General features: G+C 37.9%; 1 protein-coding gene across 1 annotated transcript; it reads right to left on the minus strand.

Annotated features, from left to right (window-relative positions):
* Window positions 1-16,940: 16,940 nt before the first annotated feature.
* On the minus strand, window positions 16,941-18,848 carry LOC307257801 (uncharacterized protein). The gene is made up of 2 exons (XM_080037139.1): window positions 18,065-18,848; window positions 16,941-18,011 (listed from the first exon to the last, which is right to left on the minus strand). Exon 1 carries the CDS (start codon window positions 18,792-18,794, stop codon window positions 18,084-18,086), a length of 711 nt encoding a protein of 236 aa, XP_079893265.1. The 5' UTR covers window positions 18,795-18,848; the 3' UTR covers window positions 16,941-18,011; window positions 18,065-18,083.
* Window positions 18,849-27,215: the final 8,367 nt, after the last annotated feature.

Raw genomic sequence — 27,215 nt, forward strand, 5'->3', positions numbered from 1 at the left:
TGTATTCAGTTGTGAATATTTAGGGAATATTTTTTATCCGATAGTGATTTATAACAAGTGGTTTCTTCATTGCGTCGAATTTTATCCAAAATAATTCCATGACAGCTGCAAGGGATAAGTTGCAAGTTGTATTGATTCAGAAAAAAATCCTTAAAAAAATTCCACCACGATTTGGACTCATGCCTTAGCTGGACCGTTCAATTTACTGCTCAAAGTACCATGTTCCCCCCCAGCTCTCTTATTTTGATGGATCTTTTCCTGTGGGACTAATTATTAGGCTTTTCTCGTTATACCCTGCGAGATGAGTTGTCTTCTTAATCTTCAGCCATGTGACATTTGGTGTAATTAATTGCAGTTGAGCCTTCTATTTCTGGACGTGCCGACTCTAATGAAAGCAGGATGGTGCAGTTGTATCACTGTTGGCTAACACCTACCGTTTCCAACGCAGATCAGTTAGGTTGGAAGAGAAGACCATAACCTTGACAATGTGATTCCTACACAGCCAACCAGTCCAACCATGTTTGCATCAGTACAATTTAATATTGGCTTTAACGTTAGGCAAATAAACTACTGCCATTGAGATACATCTTGTAAATTGCTTCATTTAACAATGATGTATTTCAATATGAGGTTATTGAAGACTAGAGGATCTGTACATTTATAGTTAGAAAAAAAGTGTTCTTAATATGTATATATATATTTTTTTCATGATGGCACCCTGCTTCATCTCAGGCAGCCATGACAACTCAGTGAATAATTGTATAAGTTGCCGAAAATCATATAAACTGATTGTTTCCTCTTTAACCCTTCGGAGTCCAGGGGTATTTTGCCATGGACAAACCGAGCAGCTGGACGAGGTGTGAGAGAGGGAGCTGTCATTACTTGACAGTTCAAGAAAAGAAAAAAACAAATAATGAAACTGTTACCGAGCTGGATTGTGCATGTACTGTATATAATAGGCTCAGCTGTTTCTCAGTCTAAAATCCTCTGTGAAAACAACAACAACAGACTATCATACATTGTGCCCTATCAGTATAAAACAGCCTCCCGCAAAACAGTCTTTTCAAGCAATAGTTCAACATCTCAGTAAATTAAATGAGACGGTTGATACCGCTCTCAATCTCCGGTTCTCAAGGTCAAAGATGAACTCTCACGCTGTTTTAATGCCGTCTTTGTCGCTGTTTTCTTCACTTTCCTAACAGGCTTCTTTTTTTCCATTAAGGCAGCCGGGCTTATTAGAGCACTTTGTCTCTCAGACAGAGTTTTGATATTTTTTTTTCTCTCCGGAAAGCCAATGAACTGTATCGGTTATATTTTTCTGTACATCCCTGTAAGTGGCCATTCACAATTCTCCACCAACACGGCCAATATGAAAAGACTATTCTACATAACTTACCCCGAAACATTTTGTCTACTCATGCCCACTGACTTTGAAGCTTGAACAGAGACGTGTTAAGCTCTCTAAAAACTGGTTAACAAATTGCATAATTTAATCGAACTGTGTTGATGTCAATTATTTTTCAACCATAATGTCCAATATCAACTCAAATCTAATTACCACCTATACATTTTAGTTTAATCATGGCCTTTTTTTGAATAAAACAAACCAACAGTCAACATTTAAATGACAATACTGACTCAGGTGATGAACGCCTGCTGCTTGAATCTGACTGGAGTATATGCATCTCAAATTGTGCATTTGGTTTTATTTAAATAAAGAAAAAGAAAAGAATGGAAAAGAAAAAAAACAAAGGGCAAAGGAGAAAGGGAGCTGGAGGGCAGAGGAAGAACATCAAGCTATCTGGAAATGCTGAGCTGTAATTTACTTGAGAGACGACAGGAAAGATACAAGCAGAAGTCCCAGACTGATAGCTTCTGGTTATGAGGGGAGTGGAACATCAGTTATCTGGTGGCTAAGTGACAGAGCGTGTTGATTGTACACAACACAGCCACAACTCTTCCAAGAGGAACGCCTGGTCTTAAATCAAAGAAAATTCCAGTTTTTTTTCCGTCCTGCCCTCCTTGGCAATCTATTTCTCCTTAATATTTCTTCACACGCACAAACCCCTGTGCTGCGTGTCGGCTCGTTTCACACTACAAATGACCAGACAAAAAAAAAAAAAGCTTTGGCCAGCTGCACCTCCACTATACATTTTTAAACTTAACAGCAATTATGTATGATCTCACTGTGCGCTGCTCATGCCAGTATCGAGCAGCATACGAATGACAACCATGTCCACGTAGACATTTTGCACAGAATGAATTTGGTATACACAATGCTTATAAGCTTTCAGTCTTTTGCACAAGATAAACTTTGTGAGTCTATTTCAAGAAAGCCCTTGACACAAACAACAGTGCTAGGATATCAAACAACAGCCAGTGTTACCCCGACAGCAACGTAGCAGCAGGCAGCAGCTCCATTGACTGAGGGCTTGAATTGGGCTGTCAGTGCAGACTTGAAGGAGTAGCACTGGGCCTCAAGCAGCAATTATCAGACTGGCAGCTGCTGATAACTGCCACCAGACAACACAGCACCGTGAAATATTACCACTCTCCAAACTTTTTTTTTTCCATTTCATATCTTCCCCTCTTAACACCTTTACTAGCCTTCCTGACTGCATGTGCTCATCCACTCGGTGTGTTCTTTGTTTACTAGACATGCAGTTTTCCTTTTAATGTTCTATTTTCAAGATTTAACAGTTGTCAAAGAACACAACAAGTTATGTGTAGCCAGAGCACACCTATTTGTATCTCATTGGCAGTCAAGGTAAACTAGCAGAGAACACATGTAGATGTAACACCTTAACCAAATTCAACAATGATGCTCTGACTTCAACAGCTAATATCCATGGATTTGAAGTCAATTGAGCGAAACTTTTTCTTATCTTTAATTTAAAGTGAATTAAATTTGGGATGGTTGAAATAAAGGATTAGACATGCTCTGAAGGTTACCCGCTCCTCGTTCCATTGCCCAAACTATCTTTTCTATTCTTTGTGCTATCTGTGTGCATGGCTTTTGAAGAGTAATAGAAAAGGAAAAGATAGTTGTACGAGCGCAGAGTTCAAGAGAGTCTGTGATTCCACATTGTAGCGTGAGCAGCATGTTCTCCATTTAAAGAAGTAAGTCACAGTGGACATGCACAAACTCACAGACCCAGAAAAAAGTAGGGGAGAACGGGGTAAGTAGGCACACTTTTTACTCTAGTGAGAATTGCTCATCACCAAAACATCTGTCAATAGCCATTCCTACATTAAATTGAAGCTTAAGGTGTTGGCTAGAAATGTGTGTCTCTCTTTTTTTCCAACTTATTGTAATGAAGAAGTAATTTACCATCAAAGACACTCTGACACATTGTGACAACCAACCCCATCAAGGGGTCGGTTGTCACACACTATGGGGTTGTTTGTGACAATGTTATCTTAATGGGAAAAATCTTAAAAAGAAGGCAAGGAGGCAGAACCAAATTTGAATGTTTAATTGCATTGTCAAGTTGACAAATAGGCCTACATAACGTTCTGTAGCCTTGGCAGCTGGTCTAGTTTGGGATGCACTGGGTTGTTTTGATTTTGTTGCCCTTTTTTCTTTTGCTTGCTAGCTGCCTTTTCCTGTTCTATTCTTTCCTTCTCTGGGGTGTCAGTGAGGATACAGCTTGACAATTTATTTCGTTATTGGGTTCCTTTTCTGGCTGCAGCCTTGAGATAACATGTGACAACCAACCCCCCAAAAAATTTGACGACCAACCCCAACTTGAATTTCTTGCTAGCATCAAGGCCAACAACCATCTGACAACTAATTAGCTTGCTAACCACAATCTAAACTATAGTTTACCCTTCACACTTTCTGAGGGTAACAAGTGTTTTGTTATAAACCCATTGTGTAAAAGCCTAGAAGAAAAATACTGAGAAGCAAAATATTTTGAATTTGACATGAAAAACACAAAACATCCTCTCACCTGAAATGCAGCTGTCTTCCTCCAAGGAAGTCTATGTATGTGACCTCTGATCCCAATTCTGGACCTTTTTTATATCAACATTTCAGAGCTAGCGTGCTCTGGTGGCGAGATATAACGAATGTGACATCCAACCCATGTGACAAATTACCCCGTTCTCCCCTATAAGTTTTATATTAAAAAGTAAGAGTTGTCTCATTTTGCTTTAACATACTGGTGACAGATAGTGAGCAAAGTTATGTTAAGTGTGGTCTTTTTGTATTCTTAATGTATGTCCTGTTCACTTCAATTTTTTTTTTGTTTTTCAACATGGAATGTGAAATGTGTTGGTGAACTTTAAAAAAACCTCCCCTAAATAAAAATAAAAACATAATCAAATGCTCAGGGTTTTAGAAATGATCATGACAATGTGTTAAGAACTCCTCTTTCTGTGTTCACTCACAGTCTTGACTTGTTTTACTTTTTTTTTGCATCTTTTATGTTGTCTGTTTTTAATGGTATTTTCTGAGGTGCCTGCAGGTTTGCCACTATGTGAGTCAGGATCAGGCTTTTCTACACTTTTGTACTGCTACCTTTGGGAAGTATCTCTGGTCTGACTTCTTGCAGAGCTGAGCAGATGTTAAATCTTACTCACACCTGCAGAGCACATCAGACATAAATCAAATATGTTCTTGATGGTGTTGACTTTGTGACCAAGCAGTACTTGTCCAAATGTTAAATAGCTTGACTAAATAGCCTACACATCCCACAACCTACCCAGTGACTCAACAATAATAATAATTATTGTTGTGACATGTATTCATCCATTGCATGACTGACACACTCGACCTTAGCACTGAAACCAAGTAGGGTGGCAAAACTGAAAATAATGATTTTGTTTTATTTTATGTTATCTCATACAAGTGACTACTTAGAGGAATGAGTATTTTCTTTTTGCGGCAAACAATGTATCCCTCAGCTGCTTCAACTAATGACAAGATTTTGATGTAATGTGAAGATGGATGGGCAGGCAGATAGAAGAAAAACAATCAAACAATTATTGAATCCAATATAATAATTACACTAAGAGAAGTGACAAACAAAAAGGAAAACTCGTATTCAGTTTCTGTTGTCACTCCGAGGTATAGTCTCCAACACTGTTAAGTTATGAGGTGACAGTAAGGGTGGGGTATTACTAGGGTTGCAAAGGGGTGGAAAGTTTCCGGTAAATTACCGGAAAGTTTCCACAGGAACTTTCGCTCGGGAATTTTGGGAATATTCAAAATTGGAAATGATAGGAATTAACTAAATGTCGGTCATTTAAATGATTTTTTTTTTCATATCCAAACATAAATCTAAACACTATCTTTGTTCATAGGCAGACATCCATGCAAAATCAGATATAATAATATAATAAAAAAACATTACATTTGAACAGATTTATTTGTAAGAAGAACTTTATCAAGTTTTGATTATTTTATGAACAATCAATAATTTCACTGAACAACAAAAAGATGAATGTTGAGTTAAATATTACTCATCTCTCTGAACCCACCCATTCAATAAATAAAGTCAAATGCCCCCCCCCCCCCCATGTGATGGAGGAATGCATAGAGCATGTAGGGGGCATGGCCTCAGTACCCCTGCAGTAGGATGTGCTAGTGCAATTTGCCAAGTGTACTTGCATAAAATCTGGTTGTTTTAGTCAAGATTATGCTAAAATATATTGTCCCCAACTATATTTAAAATCACAGTTTAAGCCTCTGTAAACCTGGTCTAGTAAAAAGCAATATATGATATCAAGTTGGGTGTGTCAATAAACTTAAAAAAAAATCTGATTTGAAACTTATTTGAAAAAACTGCTTTTTACAGTCTAGAACGTTTGCCTGGACTGAAATAACATAGTTAGGAGAATGTAGTGCATTTGGGTTGCTTTAAATTGAGTAAATTCCCGTTTATTCCCGTTAATTCCCATAAATTCCCATTAATTCCCATGGAAAGTTTCCAACTTTGAAAATTCCCGGAATTTTGCAACCCTAGGTATTACAAACTAATTGAAACCAGTCACATTCATGTTTTTATTTTTGTGTTTATATCTGCATCAAAAAACTAGAAAATATGAACCATGTTTTTTTAAAAAAGTAAAACAAGATTCATGAGATAAAATGATGACATCAGTTCTGAGAGATAAATGAATTACATTTCCCATTCAAAGCTACTTTGATATCACATGCTGGTCCACATGATTACAATATTGACAAGTTTGAACCTGTTAGCCCCTCATCTTGGACCTTCTTTATTAAAAAGGGGCAAAGACTCTTGCTACCAGAGAACCATGGTTATATAAGTAACTCGTGTTCCTTTTGCTCTTTGGCACCACTGCTGACAACTAAATGCAAATTAAAACCTTCTGTCCACAGTTAGTGACAGCCATATTATATTATATTTTCAACTTTTATTCGAAAATATGGTCAGATTCCTCTGAGCGAAAGTGAAGTGAAATGTTAACTGGGATAAACTGGGAGGAAGATGATCAGCTTGGAGGGGAGGTGGACTTACATGCAGGCACTTGAGGAGTAATTACTATCGGCAGTACTCCTCCTGGTAATGCTGTGGAGGATTTTGTAACTCCTTTTCTGATGAGGTCAGGTCCTCATTGTAATTACTTGTTTCACTTAAGTATACACAGCGGCAAATTGGAGCGCAGTTACACGAATAGTAATTAGTGCATTAAGAATTATTAGCAGTGAACTTCAAAATCAGCAGGGAGCAAATTACTCTATCATTATATCTATGAACAAGTCAAATATGTTGTGGGAAAAAATCATTTTCATCTGCCTTTGAACGCTTATATAACAAGAACAAAATGTTAAATGTAAGACAACAAAATCAGGGATAATTCAGAATAGGCGATGTGTGTCTGTGTCTCTTAAACTATACATAATTGCAGTACAGTGCATATCAGAATGAATGATTAATGGTTTTGAGTATATTGTTTTTTATTTAATAGAGTTAAGAACCAAACTTAGGGCTATAATGTCATCCCTATGCTTGCTGCACTATATTTGCAGGAGGCAAATCCTATTCTGCCACAATATGCATCCAATTCATTTACAGGCGTAGCTAAATCAAAATGTGTCAGTTCCTGCTAAAACTAATACAAGACAGTCTGTTATGATTTCCTTAATCACATACACACTTTTCCACTGATACTACACTCCTTACAGATGGTCATGTCTGAGGGGCTGCCCAGTACAGACACTAGGGACTTAAAAGGCACCTTGACGGTTACTGCGGAAAGAATAAGGGGTTTTCACATTTACATTCCCTGTTCAAAGTTTTTAAAGCCAGTCTAGCTACATCTGCTACCATTGGGTCACATTTGATTTGTACTGCATTCATTTAAAAAAATAAATAATTTTAAGCATGTTCAGTCTATCAAAATATTCAGGATTGGCATATTTGGAGGAAAAAAATAATTAGAAATTCTTGGCCTATATCCTGCTAATTGAAAATAAATGATGATAAAGTTTTGGGTTGGGTTAGAAACGGACATGTTGTGTCATGGCCACTACCACTGTCAACACTAAGTAACAGATGAGCAACAAACAAGGCTGCGAATGTCAACGGAAAGCGCTTGTTCAACACACCCATTGACAACCCTGACCTTCACACTCTTTTGTATGAGCATCACGCTGCTCCTAGTATTTGGACTGGACAGTGCTATTGAATATAAATGCCACTGCAGGATAATTGCTTATGAAAATAATTAATTGGAGACAGGCTTTTTTATCAGATACATTGAGTATCGTCGTTCAGGTTGTGTGCATAATACAGTCCTGCTTTGAGATGAGCCACGGCAATGTGATGTAAACAGTTTAGTTCATTTAGGCAAGAGTTGTATTAGCAACAATATTTCTAAATGCAATACTGGCTAAATTAAACCCTTACTAATCCCACCTATTACCTATTATTTTTTCTTTCTACCATACTAGTCATCATTCTACCATTCATCATGTCAGTGGATTATTACACCAATTTATGTAATAACTCAGTCAGAGCTTCACTTCTAAAGAAACTGAGATGTGAATGTCGCAACCTCACACAGTGCACAGTACAGTATGTAATTTGCTCTCCTGGGCCAACAAGAATTGAGTGCAAGTACATGCATTATTGAATGAGAAAAAAAAAACGCTTTGACTTACACTGCTCATACATTGGAATAATGAATTATGTTCAATGTTTTGAAGGATTTCAGTTGTTTTCTGATCAATGTCCAACAGATTAAGCCTCTCCTCTTTTCTCCCAGACCTCTCTCTCTCTCTCTCTCTGAATGCTGTGCTTGTCTCACTGGTTGTCTGTATGTCCTCTTACCATGTCTCCATAGTGCAGAGGTGGTAGTGTGTGACTCAGGTCCCACCTTTGGCAGCATTGCCGTCATTTCAAAGTCCTTCTGTATCCACATTATTCCTATATATTTTACTACCGGCATGTTATCATTTTGTCACTGAAATCTGTTCAATTGTGATCCTTTGTGGTACTGTTCTGAACAATCAAAAATCAAAAATGCATGCCTGTCCTTCCTGGTAGAAGGATCCCTCATCTGTTATTTTTTCGTATCCTATTGGGGGTCAAAGGACAGAGGACGTCGTATTGCTAAAGATTGCTAAGCCCCCTGAAGAATTTTTTTATTTGTGACTTAACTTGACTGATAATATCTTATAACATAAAAACAATTAAGGATTTGTTTATGATCAAACCATTACCAATTGTGTGACATGTTCTTCAGACTGCAATAAACTGGTGAGATTCTCCCCAGACTTTTACCCCTTTTTTTACATATTCAACAAATAATTCACAGGCTCGTCGTGTTGAGAGCGGAACATGCAGATGTATGTTATTCTTGTACTTCAAGCCCCCTGGCTTGTGACTGTGGTTGCTAATAGATTCTGCAAAGAGCTCCCGTAAACACGACTTAAAGATCTACTTCACCGGTGGGAAAATGAAGGTGTATTGAACTCTAAGATCCTATATAGTATAAATGCGCAAATATTTTGGAAATCGGTTCATCCCAGCCTGAGAAAAGGCAGAAAGAGTGTTTTATGGTCTCACTGTCTAACCATAAATTATACTAGTGTGACATCACACTAGTAAAAATGTAGGTTAGGATTAGGGATGGGGCCGATCCGATCCAGTATCGGTATCGGGTCCGATATGGCCAAAATCTGCGTATCGGATATCGGACTGACAGCTCCGATATTAAAATCCGATTTATTTATTTTTTTATAATTATTTATTTTTTATTTATTTTTATTTTTTTACTATGTAAGAGCGAACATGCGCCGACGTTCGGTGGAGGGAGAGAGGACATCACTTTATAATTTGACATACAGTACATATCAGTTTGTTAGCCAGTGAGCTAACCAAAGCTAATCAAAGTCAAGGAAGTGGAGAGGCTTGTGACAAATTCTACTATGTAAAATACAGCCAGAGAGAGGAAGACTGTTTAGACAAACAGACCACCACATATTCTAGTGGGGCAGAAGTGATCATTGAGAAGGATTTTTTTTGTGTGACTCTATAATTCTAAACCTATATGCATTTGTGTATATGTATTGCTCTTTTAAATTAGAATTGCTTAAGCCTTCCTAGCCTAATACATAAAATCACCACCAACAAAAAAATTTATAACAATTATGATATCGTATCGGTCAGTATCGGTCGATATCCAAACCCTAGGTATCGGAATCGGAACTAAAAAAAGTGGATCGTCCCATCCCTAGTTAGGATTAAGAGGACAGCTGGTCCAAGGGAAGAAAAAACCTCATTCATTATATTATAATAGCGATTTGATAATGATAGAACGCCGGTTCCGTATGGGTGAAGTATTCCTTTAAAGTTTGTTGTGATTTTGCTCTTTTTTTTTAGGAAACAAGTCGGTCACCATCATCCCTCTCTGATCTGTTTTACTGCAACATTTCAATACATTATTTCAAATGGCCTGAGCAGTGTAAGTAACTGCTTCCTGGTGTTTCCGAGAATAATGACACAGATGGGTTTGAATATTTCTGCAGATTCCCAGTGCATGACCACAAATTATTGACATAGACAGTGTTACAGCCGACAGAAACCAAGCACTAATGAAATAATAGCTCTGATACAAATAAACTGTGAGAACTCAAAGACTTCAAATAATTCTGTTTGGTAGTTTTTAAAATTCAGATGGGAATAGCTGACAGCTGAGGATTGTTTGCAGTGGCCAGTCAAAGTGTTCACTTCTCACTGTAAGTCATACAATCTTTGTCTTGTGTTTATAAAAGCTTGACAGTGAAAGCAGCATGAATACATTTTTTTAAAGAAAGAAAACTATGGGTATTATCAGAGAGAGAGAGAGAGAGCGAGAGAGAGAGAGAGAGCTCGAATACAATGGTTGCGTTCCGAATCGCATACTTTCTACTATATAGTATGTAGAAAAAAGATTTAGGATGTCCCGATTCTTGTGGCCAGATTTAGGATGGTTAGAAGTACCCGGATGTCATACTTCATGCGGCCAAGATTGTTAGTGTTGAAAAGTGCATCCTATTTGGGAGATTCTGACCCAGAATCCAGTGCGCACGTGAAGTGACGTAACATCGACGAAGCCTCCATATGAAAACAAACGGGGATGCGACGGATATAAAAGCAAGAGGCAAGATCAAGGCGCAATGTTATGATGAAATAAGAGAGAAAAGTATGTCCCAATAGTATGCATACTGCATCCTAACTAGATTCTTTTTATCGTCGGATGTAGTATGTAGAATAGAAAAAAGAAAGAGTATGCGATTCGGAACGCAACCAAAATGTCCCTCTGTCCTTCCCCACTCTCTATTCCCCAGTCTTCTTCTTCTTCTTTGTTTTATTGGTGGGCAACAAACCAACTTTCCGGTGTATGCTGCCACCTACTATCAGAATATCTAACATTGACACAACTTTTTTTGAATTCACATTCTAAGAGAAAGATAAAATAAAGAAATAAAAAATACTCATATTCTGTTTATGCTCAGTCATTGTAATCATAAGCACGTGTTGTCAAAATCAGCTAATATCTACTCACCAGTAACTGTCTGTAGAGGTACTCCATTAACTCCCTATTTCTACCACTGTGTCCCTTAAACTTTCCCCTTTCTATATCAAACTTTGTACACCTAATTAGCAAACATTCTACTGTTTCCCTGTCCATTCAACATGGTTGTCTGGCTCTTCAGTCTCTGCCACGCCCCTGCCCCACTCTGCTGCAATCAAGACAATCACACACACCTGTTCACTCACCAGCACACACCTGATCCTCTGATTACTCCGCCACTATTTACTCTCCAGCTTTTGACACACTCACTGCCAGATTGCTCCTTGACATCTTTGCCCTCATGCAACACCTCCCTGCACTCACCATTGGACTGATTTACCGTTGCCGTCCCTACCTGTTCTGGACTTACCCTACTTGCCTGTTTCCCCTGTAATGACATAGTCTTTTGTACCGGACCTCGGCCAGTGTTTTTGCCTGTTAAATTAATTAACCCTCTGAGGTCTACGCATATCTTTATTAATATCACCCTGAAGATATGGCTGAAAAATAAAATGAAAACATCATCTCAAACTAGAGGTCCTCCTGTTTCCGGGGAATGTTCTTGTGATACTGTCAGTCCCTTACAGGCTTAGAAAACACCGTGAGAAGCAAGACCCAGAAGCTCCCCAGCTACCACTTAGCTTGTAAATAGTGCATAGAGTATATACATAGTGTGAAAGTAGTTTGTTATTATTGTTTTTATATTTACTTAAAGAGGACCTATGATGCTTTTTGACTTTTATGACCTATAAACGTTGTTATGATGATTCATAGTCATGCTTAACCATACTAAATTATCAAATAATGACTTACATGCATTTCGACGTATTCCCTGCTGACCGTCTGGGGTGTCTGTGCAGAGCACTAAACACTATTCTAGCCAGTCGAGAAGTCACGTGTTCAAAGCGGTCTACCCTTTGTAACTTTGTGAAGTCACCACGCGGATGTTTCCATGTATGGTAATGCTGTCACTTCCCTGTTCGCGTCTGCCTCGCGCCCTTATAGGTCCATGCTCGCGCTTCCCGCCACTGAAAGTGTTCCGGAAGGAAGGTAACCAATCACAACGGAGTGGGGTTTGCAGGAGGGGGGAGGGGAGCGGAGATTGCCGAAGCACAGGCGGAGGGAGCGGAGATGGCCGATGCACACACACTCAAGTGTTGACAGGACGTGCTGGATCGCCAAAATAAGAGAAAGAGCTTCCCGAAAATCTACATAGTTTTTTGTGATGTGATTTGTGTCAGGTTGCTCTATAGCAGTGTAAAACAAGAAATTAAGACCAGAAAAGTAGTATAATAGGTCCTCTTTAATGGTTTGTTTGAAAAATGTTTTGTGATGCTTCCTCTTTTATTAGTGTACATCCCATGAATCATTATCTCTGGTTCAAAGTCTTCATTCAGTCTAATTTCGTAATGTTTTCTGAAAGTAGAGACAACATTTCTACCAAAAAGCATCTGGACCAAATGTTATATTAGTCATGTTTTGTGCACTCCCCTACTGTGTTTTGGAAAATTTCCACTGCATTTGTTGAAGCTAAGGCTTAGGAGAAGCAATTTCAATAGCCAAAACAACTCAACAGGATGACTAAAGGTTCTTCTTTCACACAAATTTCCAGGTTTTTCAAAAATCGCAAATTAATTTTTCAGCATTTAAGCCAATTATTTATATACACAATGGTCTAGGACATAAGTAGACCTCAGAGAACAAAGGCCTAATGTGTTCTGAACATTTCCATATAAAACACTTTGGTATAATTTATCTTCTTGCACATTTGAAATAGGTATTTATAGAAGTATGTAAAATCGGAGAAAATACCCCTAGACCTCAGAGGGTTTTAAAGGACAGAGATATGTGTTACCTATGTAGTAGGTTATGTTGTAGGCAATGCATATCTATGTAGTAGTTACTAAAAAATAACACTTACATTTCTATTTTTATTATTTTCTTAAACACACAAGACAAAAAACTCACAGGACATTTCAAAATACTACAACACAGGGGCAGATCCATAATTTTCAATACATTCATTTCAATGTCTGTTCAAGTTTCTCAAGTTCAGTTTTATACAGTTCCAGGGTTTCTTCTCACCACGGTCAAGTTCATTCGGTGTAATTTTCTAACATTCTGTTCTGGTTGGTTTTTGGCAGCAGTCGCACTGTGGGAATTTGGTCCACAATGTCTGACACTTGAGCTTTGCTTCAGGCAAACTTTGAAAAGAAAAGTACCCATGTAGTGCTTGTTCCCAGCTCGTCTTTAATTCTTAATGGGTTTGCCATTGTTTCAAACTAAAATGGCCTTTCTGTTTTGTTAGTGCAACTTATTACCAACACCTGTAAATATAATGTGGACGATGAATGCAGAAGTTTGAATACAGATCCGTTGTGTCATGTTTGACTGCCATTTTGGTTTGACAAATTACTTGATGAAGCACTGTTCGCTCACAACCAAAGGCGGACAGAAATCCCTGTGTAAAGAAACCTTTAGTGAGAAATAAGTCTGCCATAGACAAAAATGTAAAAAAAAAAATAAAAAAAAATAATGTTAATTTCCTGGGAATGGCTCGATTGAATCGGCCTCTGAGCGTACCATATCCCATCAAAGTTGAAAGAAAGACAATCAAAAAATGTTAAGAGCAAGGAACCAGAAAGTGGATGGTTCCTATATTTAATTCATCTTGCTGTCCACTAAATGTTCCATTACGTTCATTCACACTAAACCAGACTTGGGGATAGTTCCAAGGCTGTATAGCAGACAGTTCTCTTAAATATTCTATATATATCTAAATACTAGTACAGCCTTCCTAATGCAGGCTTTGCAGAGAATGTGTCCTCATTTGCAAAATAACAAAGGATTGCAATCTTTGGAAAGTCAATAACAAAACTTGTCCTCACAAATGGCAATTCAATTATTATTTCATTATTAGACCAGGAAACGAGCAGCACTTCAAGTATAAATCAAATTTGAGTGAATTAATCAATGACTTAATTTCATTAGCTGTGCTCATCAGTTGTTGAATTGTGTTTTTAACAAGCATCAAGTCAGGAGAAAATCAATTTATACTGTCATAATGATTGGTAACACCATTGAGACATGATGACTCATGAGTGAAATGCAGCCTATCCTTATTTTCTCTTGCTGGAAGCTGAATGATCTACTCTAAATCTCTTTTCACAATGACTTCACTCGTTTTCTGCATGTGTCTTGCACTCTGCCTATCCATTTTCCTTGGACATTGGGGGCTTACTTTAATTGTCTTCATAACCTGATTCCAGCATTAGAGCCCAGCCCATTGCATTTTCATTATTTTATTGTTTGTTGACATCTCATGGTCAGTGCAGCCTATTGTTGGAAGAGGTTTCAGCTTACTTCAATTGGGCAATAAAAAGATAACTTTTTCCATGGTATGCTTTCAAATATTGAATTGAATTGAATTGAATTGAATTGAAAATGTTTTTATTTCGAACAAGTAAACAATAAAAGACAAAAAAGCAATAATAAACAATAAAATAAATTAAACAAGTGGACAGTTACAATAAAGTAATATTTACACACAATGAAAACCACAAATGAAAATAAACTGTCTTACACTTGCTTTACCTGTTCGAAAAGGGGTGAGAAGAAGAAAACTTATTTAATCTCACCCCTTCTCCCTGATTTATATATCTATAATGACTATTGGCTTCCTTATTAGTGATATAATAATATTTCAAAATTAATAATACATATTAATATATATTAGTTTTCAATATGATACAATTTGTTACCAATTGCATATTTATCTAATAATATCGTCGTATTTATCTAATAATATTGTCAAGTAATCTTATAATAATAATAATATCTGATTAAACATTCAATATTATATAAATACCGTCAAATATATACAAATATACATACATGTAAACATATACACTATGTTAATCTTCATCCCTGTACCTTGTGAAAATCAATTCTTTGTATTTTATTTTAAACTGGTTAATGTTTGGACATTCCTTGATCTCCCCACTCAAACTGTTCCATAGTCTCACCCCACATATTGAAATGCAAAACGTTTTCCTGGTCGTACGGACGTTGTTCACTTTGAAATTAAATTTTCCCCTTAAATTATAACCCCCCTCACGATCACTGAATAATTTTTGTATGTTTAAGGGTAATATGTTGATTTTAGCCTTAAACATTATCTGTGCAGTTTTAAATTCCACCAGATCTGTGAATTTTAATAATTTTGACCGTATGAATAATGGGTTAGTATGATCCAGATATCTGACATTGTGAATAATGCGGATTGCTTTTTTTTGGAGAATAGTAAGTGAATGTAATGACGTTTTGTACGTGTTGCCCCAGACTTCTGTACAGTAACTGAGGTATGGTAAGACTAGTGAACAGTAGAGAATACTGAGTGATTTTTGATCTAGAACCTGTTTTACTTTGTTTAATACATAAATGCTTCTTGATAGTTTTGATTGTACGTGTGTAATGTGTGATTTCCAACTGAATCTATCATCTATTATAACCCCAAGAAATTTATTTTCGTAAACTCTTTCAATTTCAACTCCATTTATATTGATATTTATTTGCGTGTTCATTCTATAGTTACCAAATAACATTATTTTTGTTTTGCTTAAGTTTAATGATAGTTTGTTTTTATCAAACCATGTTTTTATTTTGCTCATTTCCTTATTGATGATTTCTTCTAGTTGTTTTAAATTCTCCCCAGAACAGAAAATATTAGTGTCATCAGCAAATAGAACCAACCTCAAGACATTGGAAACATTACAGATATCATTAATATACAGGATAAACAGTTTCGGACCCAGCACTGACCCCTGGGGTACGCCACAAGAAATGTCCAAACATGACGACGAACAGTTGCCCAACTTCACGAACTGCTTCCTTTTGCTCAAATAGCTTTTTATCCACTCCAATACTATCCCCCTTATTCCATATCTTTCCAGTTTATTGAATAGAATGTTATGATTGATTGTGTCGAAAGCTTTTCTGATATCAATAAATACTCCTACTGCATATTTTTTCTGTTCAATGGCATTTGTAATTTCTTCAACTGACTCTATTAATGCAAGTGATGTTGATCTGTTGGTTCTGAATCCATATTGACTGTCATTAATTAATTTGTGCTTTTCTAAGAATGTGTCCAGTCTATTGTTGAAGATTTTTTCTAATATTTTGGAGAATTGTGGAAGTAGAGAGACAGGTCTGTAGTTGGTGAAGTGATGCTTGTTCCCAGTTTTATACAGTGGTATGACTTTTGCTGTTTTCATTTGGTTTGGAAATGTACCAGTTTGAAATGAGAAGTTACAGATAAATGTCAATGGTTTTGAAATCCCCACAATGACTTTCTTGACCAATGTCATGTCGATGTCATTAAGATCAGTAGACTTTTTGTTTTTAAATTTTGTAACAATATCCAATATTTCTTTCTCCTCTACTGCTTTGAGAAACATTGAGTAGGGATTTCTCTCCAATAATTTATCATAGCTTTCACCAGATGTCCCTGGATCAGGGATTTTTTCTGCCAGTTCAGGTCCAACATTTACAAAGAATTTATTAAAACTGTTAGCTACGTCATCCATATTATAATTTTCATTATCCTTATCAATAAAGTACTTAGGATAACTTATTTGCCTAGGGCTATTTCTTATAATACTGTTTAGTATATTCCATATTCCTTGAATATTATTCTTGTTATCATCTAATATTTTCTTATAATATTCTTTCTTGCTTGTTCTTATAATATTGATTAATTTGTTCTTATAAACTTTATATTTATTCTCGGCATCTTTAGTTCTATGTCTTATGAAATCTCTGTAAAGTGTGTTTTTCTTTTTACAGGCATTTTGTAATCCCTTTGTGATCCATGGGCATTTGGTATATTTTATTAGTCTATTGTATTCTTGGATTGGACAGTTTTTATCATATAATGACCTAAATATACTTAGAAATGTTTCGTATGCACCGTCAATTTCATTTGCTTGGTATATTATGTCCCAGTTCTGAGCCATTAAGTCGTTTTTTAGTGCATTGATAGATTCTTCTGACTTCACTCGTTTGTATTCCGTTTGTTTATCTAGCTTGTTTTTGTAATTGCAGTCATAGATTGTAAAGACTGGCAAGTGGTCACTGATATCATTAATCAATAATCCACTCATTACATTGTTTTCGATTTCATTTGTGAATATGTTATCAATCAAAGTGGCACAGTGGGATGTAATTCTACTGGGTCTGGTGATTTTCGGAATTAGGCTCATACTGTACATGGTATTGACAAATTCATCTGTAATGTTGTGTTTATTAGGATTTAACAGGTCAATATTGAAATCTCCACAGATAAAAACTATTTTGCTGTTTATTTGAGAAAACATGCCCTCTATCCAGTCCTTAAATATTTCAATGCTTGACCCAGGGGCCCTATATATACAGCTTATTATGACATTTTTGTTTTTTTCCTTGCAGATTTCAATTGTTATACATTCCAGTAAGTTATCAACCACAGTTGTCATACATTCCAATACCCTAAAGTTCAATGACACATCCACATATATTGCTACTCCTCCTCCACCCTTGTTTTTTCTATTATTATACCTGAGTTCATAACCATTTAGTTCGAAATCTATCCCTTTGTCCGTGTTGATCCATGTTTCAGATATGGCAATTATGTTGAACGGTTGAGTGAATTTCTTTAAATATTCCTTGATGTTATTGAAGTTTGCATACATACTTCTGCTATTGAAGTGTATAATTGATAATTTGCCCTTTGATGTAATGTTCCGGTTATACTGATCATCTGTGTAGTAGCAGCATATATTGTTGTCATTGTTAATATTCGAGAAGAAATTATTGTCCGGATCTATGTCATGTTCCAAATCGTGTAGATTGTGATCAGAGTACTCACATGTGTTTAACTCCAGTTGTTCATGCTCGCTTATCCTATGATATATTTGGCTGTTGATTCCACGTGTATTTGGCTGGATTCCGTCAGTGTGTGTCATGATTGTGTGTGTGTGTGTCTGCATGTTACCTCATATTCCAGTAGATGTTTATTGGTATTTGTCCAGCTCTGCGACATCTCTAATTACCAGCACTTTAGCTTCCTCCGGTGGCCCGTTGAGTTTAATGAAAACCTTGCAGTTGGTGGTCCAGGTGTTTTGGATTTTTTTCTGCTTCCTGAGGTAGCGTGCGTGTTTAGCTATTCCAGCGTTGCGTTTGGTGAGATGCTCATTCAGGTATACATCCGATCCTTTAAGGCGTCTGCCTTCTCTCAGCAGAGCGATCTTGTTCTTTCTGTTTACGAACCGGATGATTATGGCCGGTTTTTCGCTGTTATTTTTCCTCGGCAGAGGGTGGCATGCCTCGATGTTGTTGCAGTTCAGGTGGATCCCTTTGGACTGCAGGAAGGCCGCCACCTGTTGCTCCGTTGAGCCGGCATCTAGTTCACCGGGCCCCCCCTCGCTGTCAGCTGTCACCGCCCGGGCGTATGACCGGGGTTTGATTTTCAGCCCGGTGATAATAACATTATTGATCCTGGTGTACTGCTCTAGCTCATCAACTTTATTCTCCAAGTCGGCAATTTTTGTATCTTTTTCGTCGTTTTGGATCCGCAGAGTTTTCACCTCATTTACGAGGGCCAGAATACTGCTCTGCTGTAGCCTGACAGCAGCCAGTTCCCCCTTCAGGAAGTTGAGCGACGTCTTTATGTCCTCAACATCCTCCTCCATATTGTCCATCTGCGGATTCTTTTTAGGACCCATGGCTTGTTGTTCCGATTTATTCTGGTTCTCTTTGAGTAGTTTTACAGCCTAGTTAGGCCGGTGGCGTCTGCCACTCAGCTCCTACAACTACGGTGAACACTGTCACTTCAGCTGTCAGTCATGTGAAACTGCGTCACAATATACAGTCATAAGAAAAAGTTTGGGAACCCCTCTCAGCCGGCATTATAATTGACTCTGCTTTCACAAAAAAAAGATAAAAGTGGTATGTCTTTAATTTACCAGGAACACCTAAGTACTGGGATGTTTTCCAAACAAAGATTTTTTGAAAAGCAGTATTTGGTTGTATGAAATAAAATAAAATGTGAAAAACTGGCTGTGCAAAAATATGGGTACCCTTGTGGTTTTGTTGATGTTAATGCCTGTAACAGCATGTAAAACTGATGACTTTAAACGCAAAGTTGGTTGGATTATGTTGTTAAGCCTTGAACCTCATAGAATTGTCTGTTTAATCATGAGAAAATGTATTTTAGGTGCCTAAATGCAAGTTGCACTTCTCTTTGACTCTCTGCTGAAGTGAAACAGAATGGGATCATCAAAACAGCTCCCAAAAGATCTGAAAAACAAAGATTGTTCATTGTCATGGTTTAGGGGAAGGCTACAAGAAGCTTTCCCAAAGGTTTCAATTGTCAATTTTGACTGTAGGGAACGTTGTCAGGAAATGGAAGGACACAGGCATAGTGGCAGTTAAACCCAGGCATGGAAGACCAAGAAAAAAACAGGAGCGGCATAGGTGGAGGATTGTGAGAATGGTTGCACACAACCCATAGATCACCTCCAAAGACCTGCAAGAACATCTGGCTGCAGATTCTGTATCTGTACATCGTTCAACAATTCAGCGCAATTTGCACCAAAACATCTGCTTTTTATAAAGACCAAATAACTTAATTTTTGTCTCAACAGTCCAAAGCATTTTCTTCCAATATGAAGCTGGCTTGTCTAAATGAGCTTTTGCATACTCCATGCAACTGTATCTGTGGCGTGGGCGCAGAAAGGGCTTCCTTCTCATCACCCGGCCATACAGATGTTTTGGTGCAAATTGCACTGAATTGTAGAACCATGTACAGATACACAATCTGCAGCCAGATGTTCTTCCAGGTCTTTGGAGGTGATCTTTGGGTTGTGTGCAACCATTCTCACAATCCGCCGCATATGCCGCTCTTGTACTTTTCTTGGTCTGCTAGACCTGGGTTTAACTGCAACTGTGCCTGTGTCCTTCCATTCCCTGACAACGTTCCTTACAGTAGAAATTGACAATTGAAACCTTTGGGAAAGCTTCTTGTAGCCTTCCCCTAAACCATGACAATGAATAATCTTTGTTTTTAAGATCTTTTGGGAGCTGTTTTGATGATCCCATTCTGTCTCACTTCAGCAGAGAGTCAAAGAGAAGTGCAACTTGCATTTAGGCACCTAAAATACATTTTCTCATGATTAAACAGACAATTCTATGAGGTTCAAGGCTTAACAACATAATCCAACCAACTTTGCGTTTAAAGTCATCAGTTTTACATGCTGTTACAGGCATTAACATCAACAAAACCACAAGGGTACCCATATTTTTGCACAGCCAGTTTTTCACATTTTATTTTATTTCATACAACCAAATACTGTTTTTCAAAAAATCTTTGTTTGGAAAACATCCCAGTACTTAGCTGTTCCTGGTAAATTAAAGACATACCAATTTTATCTTTTTTTTGTGAAAGCAGAGTCAATTATAATGCCGGCTGAGAGGGGTTCCCAAACTTTTTCATATGATTGTATATAGAAAATGTGTTAACGGGTTGCTTGATGCCATCAATTTAAATCTGGTTGACTGTAAATTGCATTAGGTTAAGGTTAATTTGATAAGCCCTAACAGTTAGAGATGTTCTGTATCAGAAATACACAATTACTGTGATTTGGAATTATTATTTTTGTACATTCATAGTCACTTAAACTAATTTAGGTTAATATGAAATGACACTTGTTGATATGTTGGAACCTAAAGAGAGCAATGAATAACTATAAAGCAGTTTATTTTTGTTAATTTAGTCCTTTTACCTCCTATTCTGAGGAATTGCATGGCTTAAAGCTCCTGATCATGCTCAAATGTTTATTAATAATAATAATAATAATAATAATAATAATAATAATAATAATAATAATAATAATAATAATAATAGATAAACGTTTGTAGGGCAGCTCATCATTACAAGTTTATGTCATGCCATAGCTCTATGTGTAGCAGCTGATGCCTTTTAAAGCTGGCATTAGTACTAAGCAATCATTTAAAAATGTAATTATCTACAAAGAGGGAGAAAAAGGTTCTGTCCATTTTCGCCATTCACAGGTAGCTCACAACTCAATCTAGATGCATCTCTCATACTGGCAGGCATCAGTGCTTTCCAGAGAGCTAACTGATGACAAAATCTGATGGATATGTAAACTATCCATACAGTGCTAGGTGCTACTGACATGTCTTGTCAAAGCAGACACATGACAAATATTCAGTTCATTTCTGGCTGAATGGCTTGGATTCTGGTATTCCACTTAATTGTATATAATTTCAGTGCCCCTTAATTACCTGCTACATTTGAGAGACTGGCAATCATGGTTACCAAATAATTCAGCAGGGCAAGACAAAATGTATCCAAAAATAGCTGAGTTAAGTTTTGAGTACTCCCTGTGATATTGTTTTAGTGGAGTTATCCTCCTGTTTGTGGGGAAGCGTATCATTTCTTCAGGCATATTCCTTTCATCCTCATGTGGCATCATTAGCTCGATAGATGTCCCTTGTGCAAAGCACAGAAAAGACTTGAGTTCAAGTAAGAGGGAGAAGGACCTTGTTACTGTCCCATGGCTGCAAATAGGAGAGAGACTGAAGATGTGTGGACTGCATGTACAGCCTTTACTGAAGTGCTTATTTAATGCAAGGTTGCATTCCAAAACATCAACGACCCCACAGTTCTCCCATTTTTGTATTGTTTAGCTCAGCGGTTGGCAGTCATTGCAGACAAGTTTTAATTAAGACAATTTTCATGGAATTAAGACCTTTGTGATATACATTGATATATCCCTGACTGATGGGATAACAGGGGCAATTCATAATGCTTGCTTGATAACAATGTCCTTGTGCTTTCACATGCTGTACAGTATCGCCATATATTTTAACTGAGATTTATTCATTTGCATAAAGTGAAACCCTGTCGCCAAAAACATGTTTTAACTATCTTTGCCATGGCTCATGAAATTTGCTCTACATGCAGACATGTACAGCTAAAACACACACAATTCAATTCAAATTGTTCAACCACATCAATTAAAACCAGAATATTATGGGCTTAGATTGGGACACACTAAATGATAAGATGTCACTTTATTTGGGCAATAGAAGACAATTGTAAATGGCTATTGGCATTGCTATTTAAAAATGGGACAAGGAAAATCTGTAAGGTGAGCAATTTATTTTCAAAACGTAAAAGCGGTCAATAATGGTTGGCACTTTTCCACTACATGTGTCCGGCTCTACACTGCTCTCTTTTTGGACCGGACCTTTTCTGGAGGTGGTTTTCCAATATAGGGGAGAGTGGCCTAAGTTGTGCAACTTTTCACTCAAAGTGACTTTAAAGTAAGGCCTTGACAGTAAAGTCTCCAACTCAAATATGTACATATATTTCAGGGTGTTGTGCATCCCTGGCAATAAAAACTTTGGATCTGGAATAAACTGTTGAAGAAATATAGCTTTCGGAAAAAAAGTTGTCTTGTTGCACAACTTGCCCCCGATGTGGTGTAAGTTGTGCGGTTGGAGAGAATACCATGGGGTAAATTGTGCCATTGCTATATATCTCATAAACTGTAATGCAAGACAAATCACTTATTTAAGGTGTATTTAAAGTAAATAAAGTAAATAGTTGACAAAGATTGAAGGACAATTTTCTTAAACAAGGCCTAGCAGATCTAATGGTTTTACCTGCAAAGCTCACAATGACAAAGTCACCATCATTATCTTTCTGGCCATCTGAACTCTCATCAGTGGTGTCGTTAAGTGGAATTGAGATGTCACTCTCTTCTGAGCTACTGTAGACAATCACTTTCTTTTGGTGACCAGCGTATACAGCCATGCCACTGGCACAACTCTCAGAAATGTACTTTGCACTAGTTGCTCCGTGCTTGTGGAACCAACTGCCACCTGACAAATGTGATTCCCTCTACATTTCTGCCTTTAAATCAAGGCTCAAAACCCATATGTACACCCTGGTGTTTCCTCCCCATTAACTATCTTACCTCTGCACTACTATCTGTGTTTATTTGGATGTATGGGCTTTACGTCTTTTATTTTGGTTATTGTTATTTTACCTTCATTGTTTACCTACTGAATGCACTATGTACAGTACTTTGGACAGTGCAAACTGTCATAAATGTGCTTTTATAAATACATTTTACTTACTTACTTACTTATAACTCACCTAGGCCCTTTGGCACAAATCACCCCAATCCCAGGAATTTGGATAATAAGCATGATGCAGCAATTTAGGGCTGACATTGTGCTAACTGTATAGACTCAAAATGTAGCATACCAAAGCACTAAAACATGTGTCAAATGTCTATAAGTGTTCAGACACAATAATCAAAAAACCTTGATCATGGAAATTTTACTTTGAAATGCAAAACACAGTTTTTTGAGCTTAAATGTGCTTATATCTTATTCCTTGTGTCTCCCTTCTTTACATGATGAGTCAAATGGATGGCTCTTCTTAAATATGTGGTCACATTTCCAATTTCTTCCACGGTTTTCTAGAAACAAGGGGTGGCACAACTTCCAAAATGCACAACTTAGGCCACTCTCCCCTAAAAGAGTACCAACGATAGCGCCATCTCTGTTTTTTGTCATCTGTGTTGGATTTTTTAGCTCAGTAATAAAATCGGATCATATTAATGCAACACTTTGCAACAGTCTGAAGACCCAGTTTTTGTCTTTCCCCTCAGCACATAAAGGTGAAATGGCCAAAAGAAAACGTAATGATGGTAATTCTGGCTAGCAAAAATAACACATTTTCAAATGGCTGTCTTTGAAAGATTTCTGCCAAGACAGATTTCAGTGAGCCAGCACAATCTCCATCCACAATGTTTTTGTCAGAGGTTTATGTTCGGATCTGGATTCACGTTTTTTTTTTTTTTTTTTAGATATTTTTTGGGGCGTTTTTATGCTTTACTGATAGTGTAGAGACATAGTTGAAATGGGGTAGGGAGGGGAGTAGTCTGGCATGACCACTTCCGCCAGCGTCTATTCGCTTGCGTCGAAAAGCAACGCAGCCCTGACGCAGCCCCCTCCTTTTCCGGTTGCTGGCTTTCCCCTATTGTGATCCCCCTCAAATTCGGAAACAATTCGCTCACAGTCAAGCCGTGTGCTTATGTGCAGCGCTCTCTCTCTCTCTCACACACACACACACACACACACACACACACACACACACACACACACACACACACACACACACAGGGTGTGAGAAGTCACATTACTGTAGACAGAAATAAAGTGTGGCTATACTTCGGGATAATAATATTGGCGGCGGCGGTCCGGGACGCAGCCTAGCTTAGCCTAGCTGTCCAACTTCATTGTACAACTACCCCCGGGCAGAAATACCCTCATAAACTCTGGAAAATGAAGCGTGGGGGTTTGAATTGAGCACCGGACCTTATAACCAGCTAGATTAAGATCCGCCGTTCCCTTTCTTTGGTGAGGGACTAAGCAGCGGTGTTTTAGCGACGGGGAAAGATTCCAACGGCTTCCACTATACCTAGCAACTCTTACGGCTACTTGCTGCAGTTGGTGTAGCGCTCACAACGTCAAAACCCTGTTCTGCCTGTAAACAGACGGACTACGGCTCTGACTACAGCGATAGGAGGTGGTGACATAAGTTCTCGAATGCTAAAAATTCTACTCGACCGCCGTAGCCGTCCTCTCAACCGCCGATGATAATGTTACCAGAGATAACACAACGTGGCTAGTTAACTCCGGTTAAGTTATCCCGTGAGCTCCTCGGGGGCTAAAGTGTATGGTGTCTTGACATGCTGGTTAGAAAGCAACACACTATGTATATTCCTTTTGTCTTTAATAGTTTTTGTGTGGCGTTTGCGGGTTTAGCCATTTCTCTGACAGTCTCTGGACGTGAAGACGTTCCATCAAAATAAGTCCCCCCCCGGCACTATTTTGCAGGACACCGCTGCTGCTTCCCGGGGTTAGCCCCGCCCTAGATGATTGTGATTGGTTTAAACAAATACAAACAGGCTAGTCCAGTTTCCCCCGGTTTCCCCACCCGAATAGACGGCTCTAAACAGAGTGCTTCCAGACCATACTACGTGCTGTAGTTTGGTCTGGCTTTGCGAGACTAGGAGGGGAGTGACATGCAGAGAACGACCGCGGGCTGGAATCAAACCCGGGTCCGCTGCTGGCCGAGGCCCATGGGGGGGACGCCCTACCAACTGAGCCAAGGGCGCCCCCCTGGATTCATGTTTGAATCCACTTTTAAATTCATATTTTAGACATAATTAGGTCTTCCATTATGACTGTCAGAAAGTCCACCTCAAGACTGGCCCTACGCTATGTGTAGGCATCCAGGGATTCTTGTGGAACTTTTGTATTATTCCCTCATTGATATCTCCTCCAATCTTCAAGCATCTTGTACCTCCTCAGTAATTAGCCCTGGACAATCTTTCCTCTGATGCTCTTGGTATGTAAGTTAATGCATTCAAACAGCTGGTATTTGTTTTTTTACATTGTTTTTCTTAAAAGGTGTACTCTATAACAAAGTAATTCCCCTCTAATGAAGTCTCTTTGGTTCACTGTACTTGACTTTTTTTTTGCTTCATCTACGCTCTCCAAAGACATAATCAGAACTAAAAATCTCTTAATTTTCTTTGGAAATGCTAAACGATTGATTGCTTTGATCAAGGCAATAGACTAGCTTTAACATATCAGAGAGTCGTCTTTATTATTATAAAGATGTTATATTATTCAGAACCTTTTATTGCATCAAATCCTGTTATAAGAAGTTACTTTTTGTTCCTCAGGATGTGAATAAAATTAGTTCATAAAAACTTGCTGGAAGACTGTTCAAGCTAGTCCAGTCATATTCACAATTTGTTATTTATGATCTCCACAAAGCATTTTTTCCCTTAGTTTAATTATACATATGATCTGTACTGTAGTTTTAAACTTTAAATCCAGTCCAGCATTTTTATTTTGTTGATATAAAAACTCCTTTTACAAGTAGTTGGATAATGGCGCAAACAGGCGAGTAAGGCAGCAGGTGGTGAGTGAAATTACATTGTTCACCGATGTCACCATAGGGCTATGTACATTTGAGTGGGAAAGTATGTGAATTTGATTTGACCTCAATTCATGTAGACACCTTTTCTGATCAGCTTTTAAACTACATGACTGCTTAGCATAAAGAAACTATTGACCATCTTTCACACCATCGAAATGTCAACAATTTATTTGGGATTTGACATTGAAAATGTAACATTCAACCTCAAATCAACCTCCAGCTTTCCTCGTGAGTGCTTGGTTTGTTTACATGATGTGGGAGCATCCATCTGTGTCACACAAATGTCCAGCACATTTACTGACGCAAATGACTTTCAGAAATGTTCAGCGTAGTATCCGAATTCTCGTTTGTTCATTCCCTATATAGTTCACTATATCATAAACACTATATAGGGAATAGGGAGTGAGGGAATAGGGAACGGTTTTGAACACGGCTAGTCAACAGAGCATTTCTCTATCAGTTAAAGCAGAGAGACCCGAAAAAAATAGGCGAGCCTCCTGAGGTAAAGTGTAGCGTCGCTGCAGACTCGCCACCAACGGCCGTCGGCTGCGCGTCCGAGGTTGAATGTGTGGCCACTGTAGTGTGTTAATAAGGTCGCCGAAAAAAAAGTCAGACGCAGACGCGCATGTAGTGTTTGCGACACTGCCGTATATGGTATTGGTCATGACGTATGTACATGAACGAGTCAGACATGTATTGCTATCCCGGAGATAAAGCATCAGTACTGATAAACAGTTGTCCTCTCGTCTCATTCATATGGTAACCTACAACATCACAGCGCAGTAGACGTTGGATGTGAGTTACAGGGGTAAGGATTAGGACTACATTTATTTTTTAAATTCCTATTTCAGAAGGTGGTCTACGTTATTAATCATTATTTGCAATGGACCACAAAAAGGCTTTATTGTAAATGTAACTAATTTAATATAAATGTAACATTAAAAAGTCAATTGGAAACAAATTAAGATAAATCATAAAAGGTACCTGACATCCTGCTACAACACAGCTGATTCTAATCATCAACTCCTTATAAACTCCTGAACTTGCTTGATAACGAGCTGATCATTTGAATCAGCTGTTGGAGCAGTGAGCG

The sequence above is a fragment of the Ammodytes marinus genome, assembly GCF_949987685.1.
Source record: "Ammodytes marinus genome assembly, chromosome: 11".
Classification (NCBI taxonomy): domain Eukaryota; kingdom Metazoa; phylum Chordata; class Actinopteri; order Uranoscopiformes; family Ammodytidae; genus Ammodytes; species Ammodytes marinus.

Coding starts and splice junctions, on each gene's coding strand:
- LOC307257801 (XM_080037139.1), bottom strand. CDS start 18,794: ATGGGTCCTAAAAAGAATCCGCAGATGGACAATATGGAGGAGGATGTT.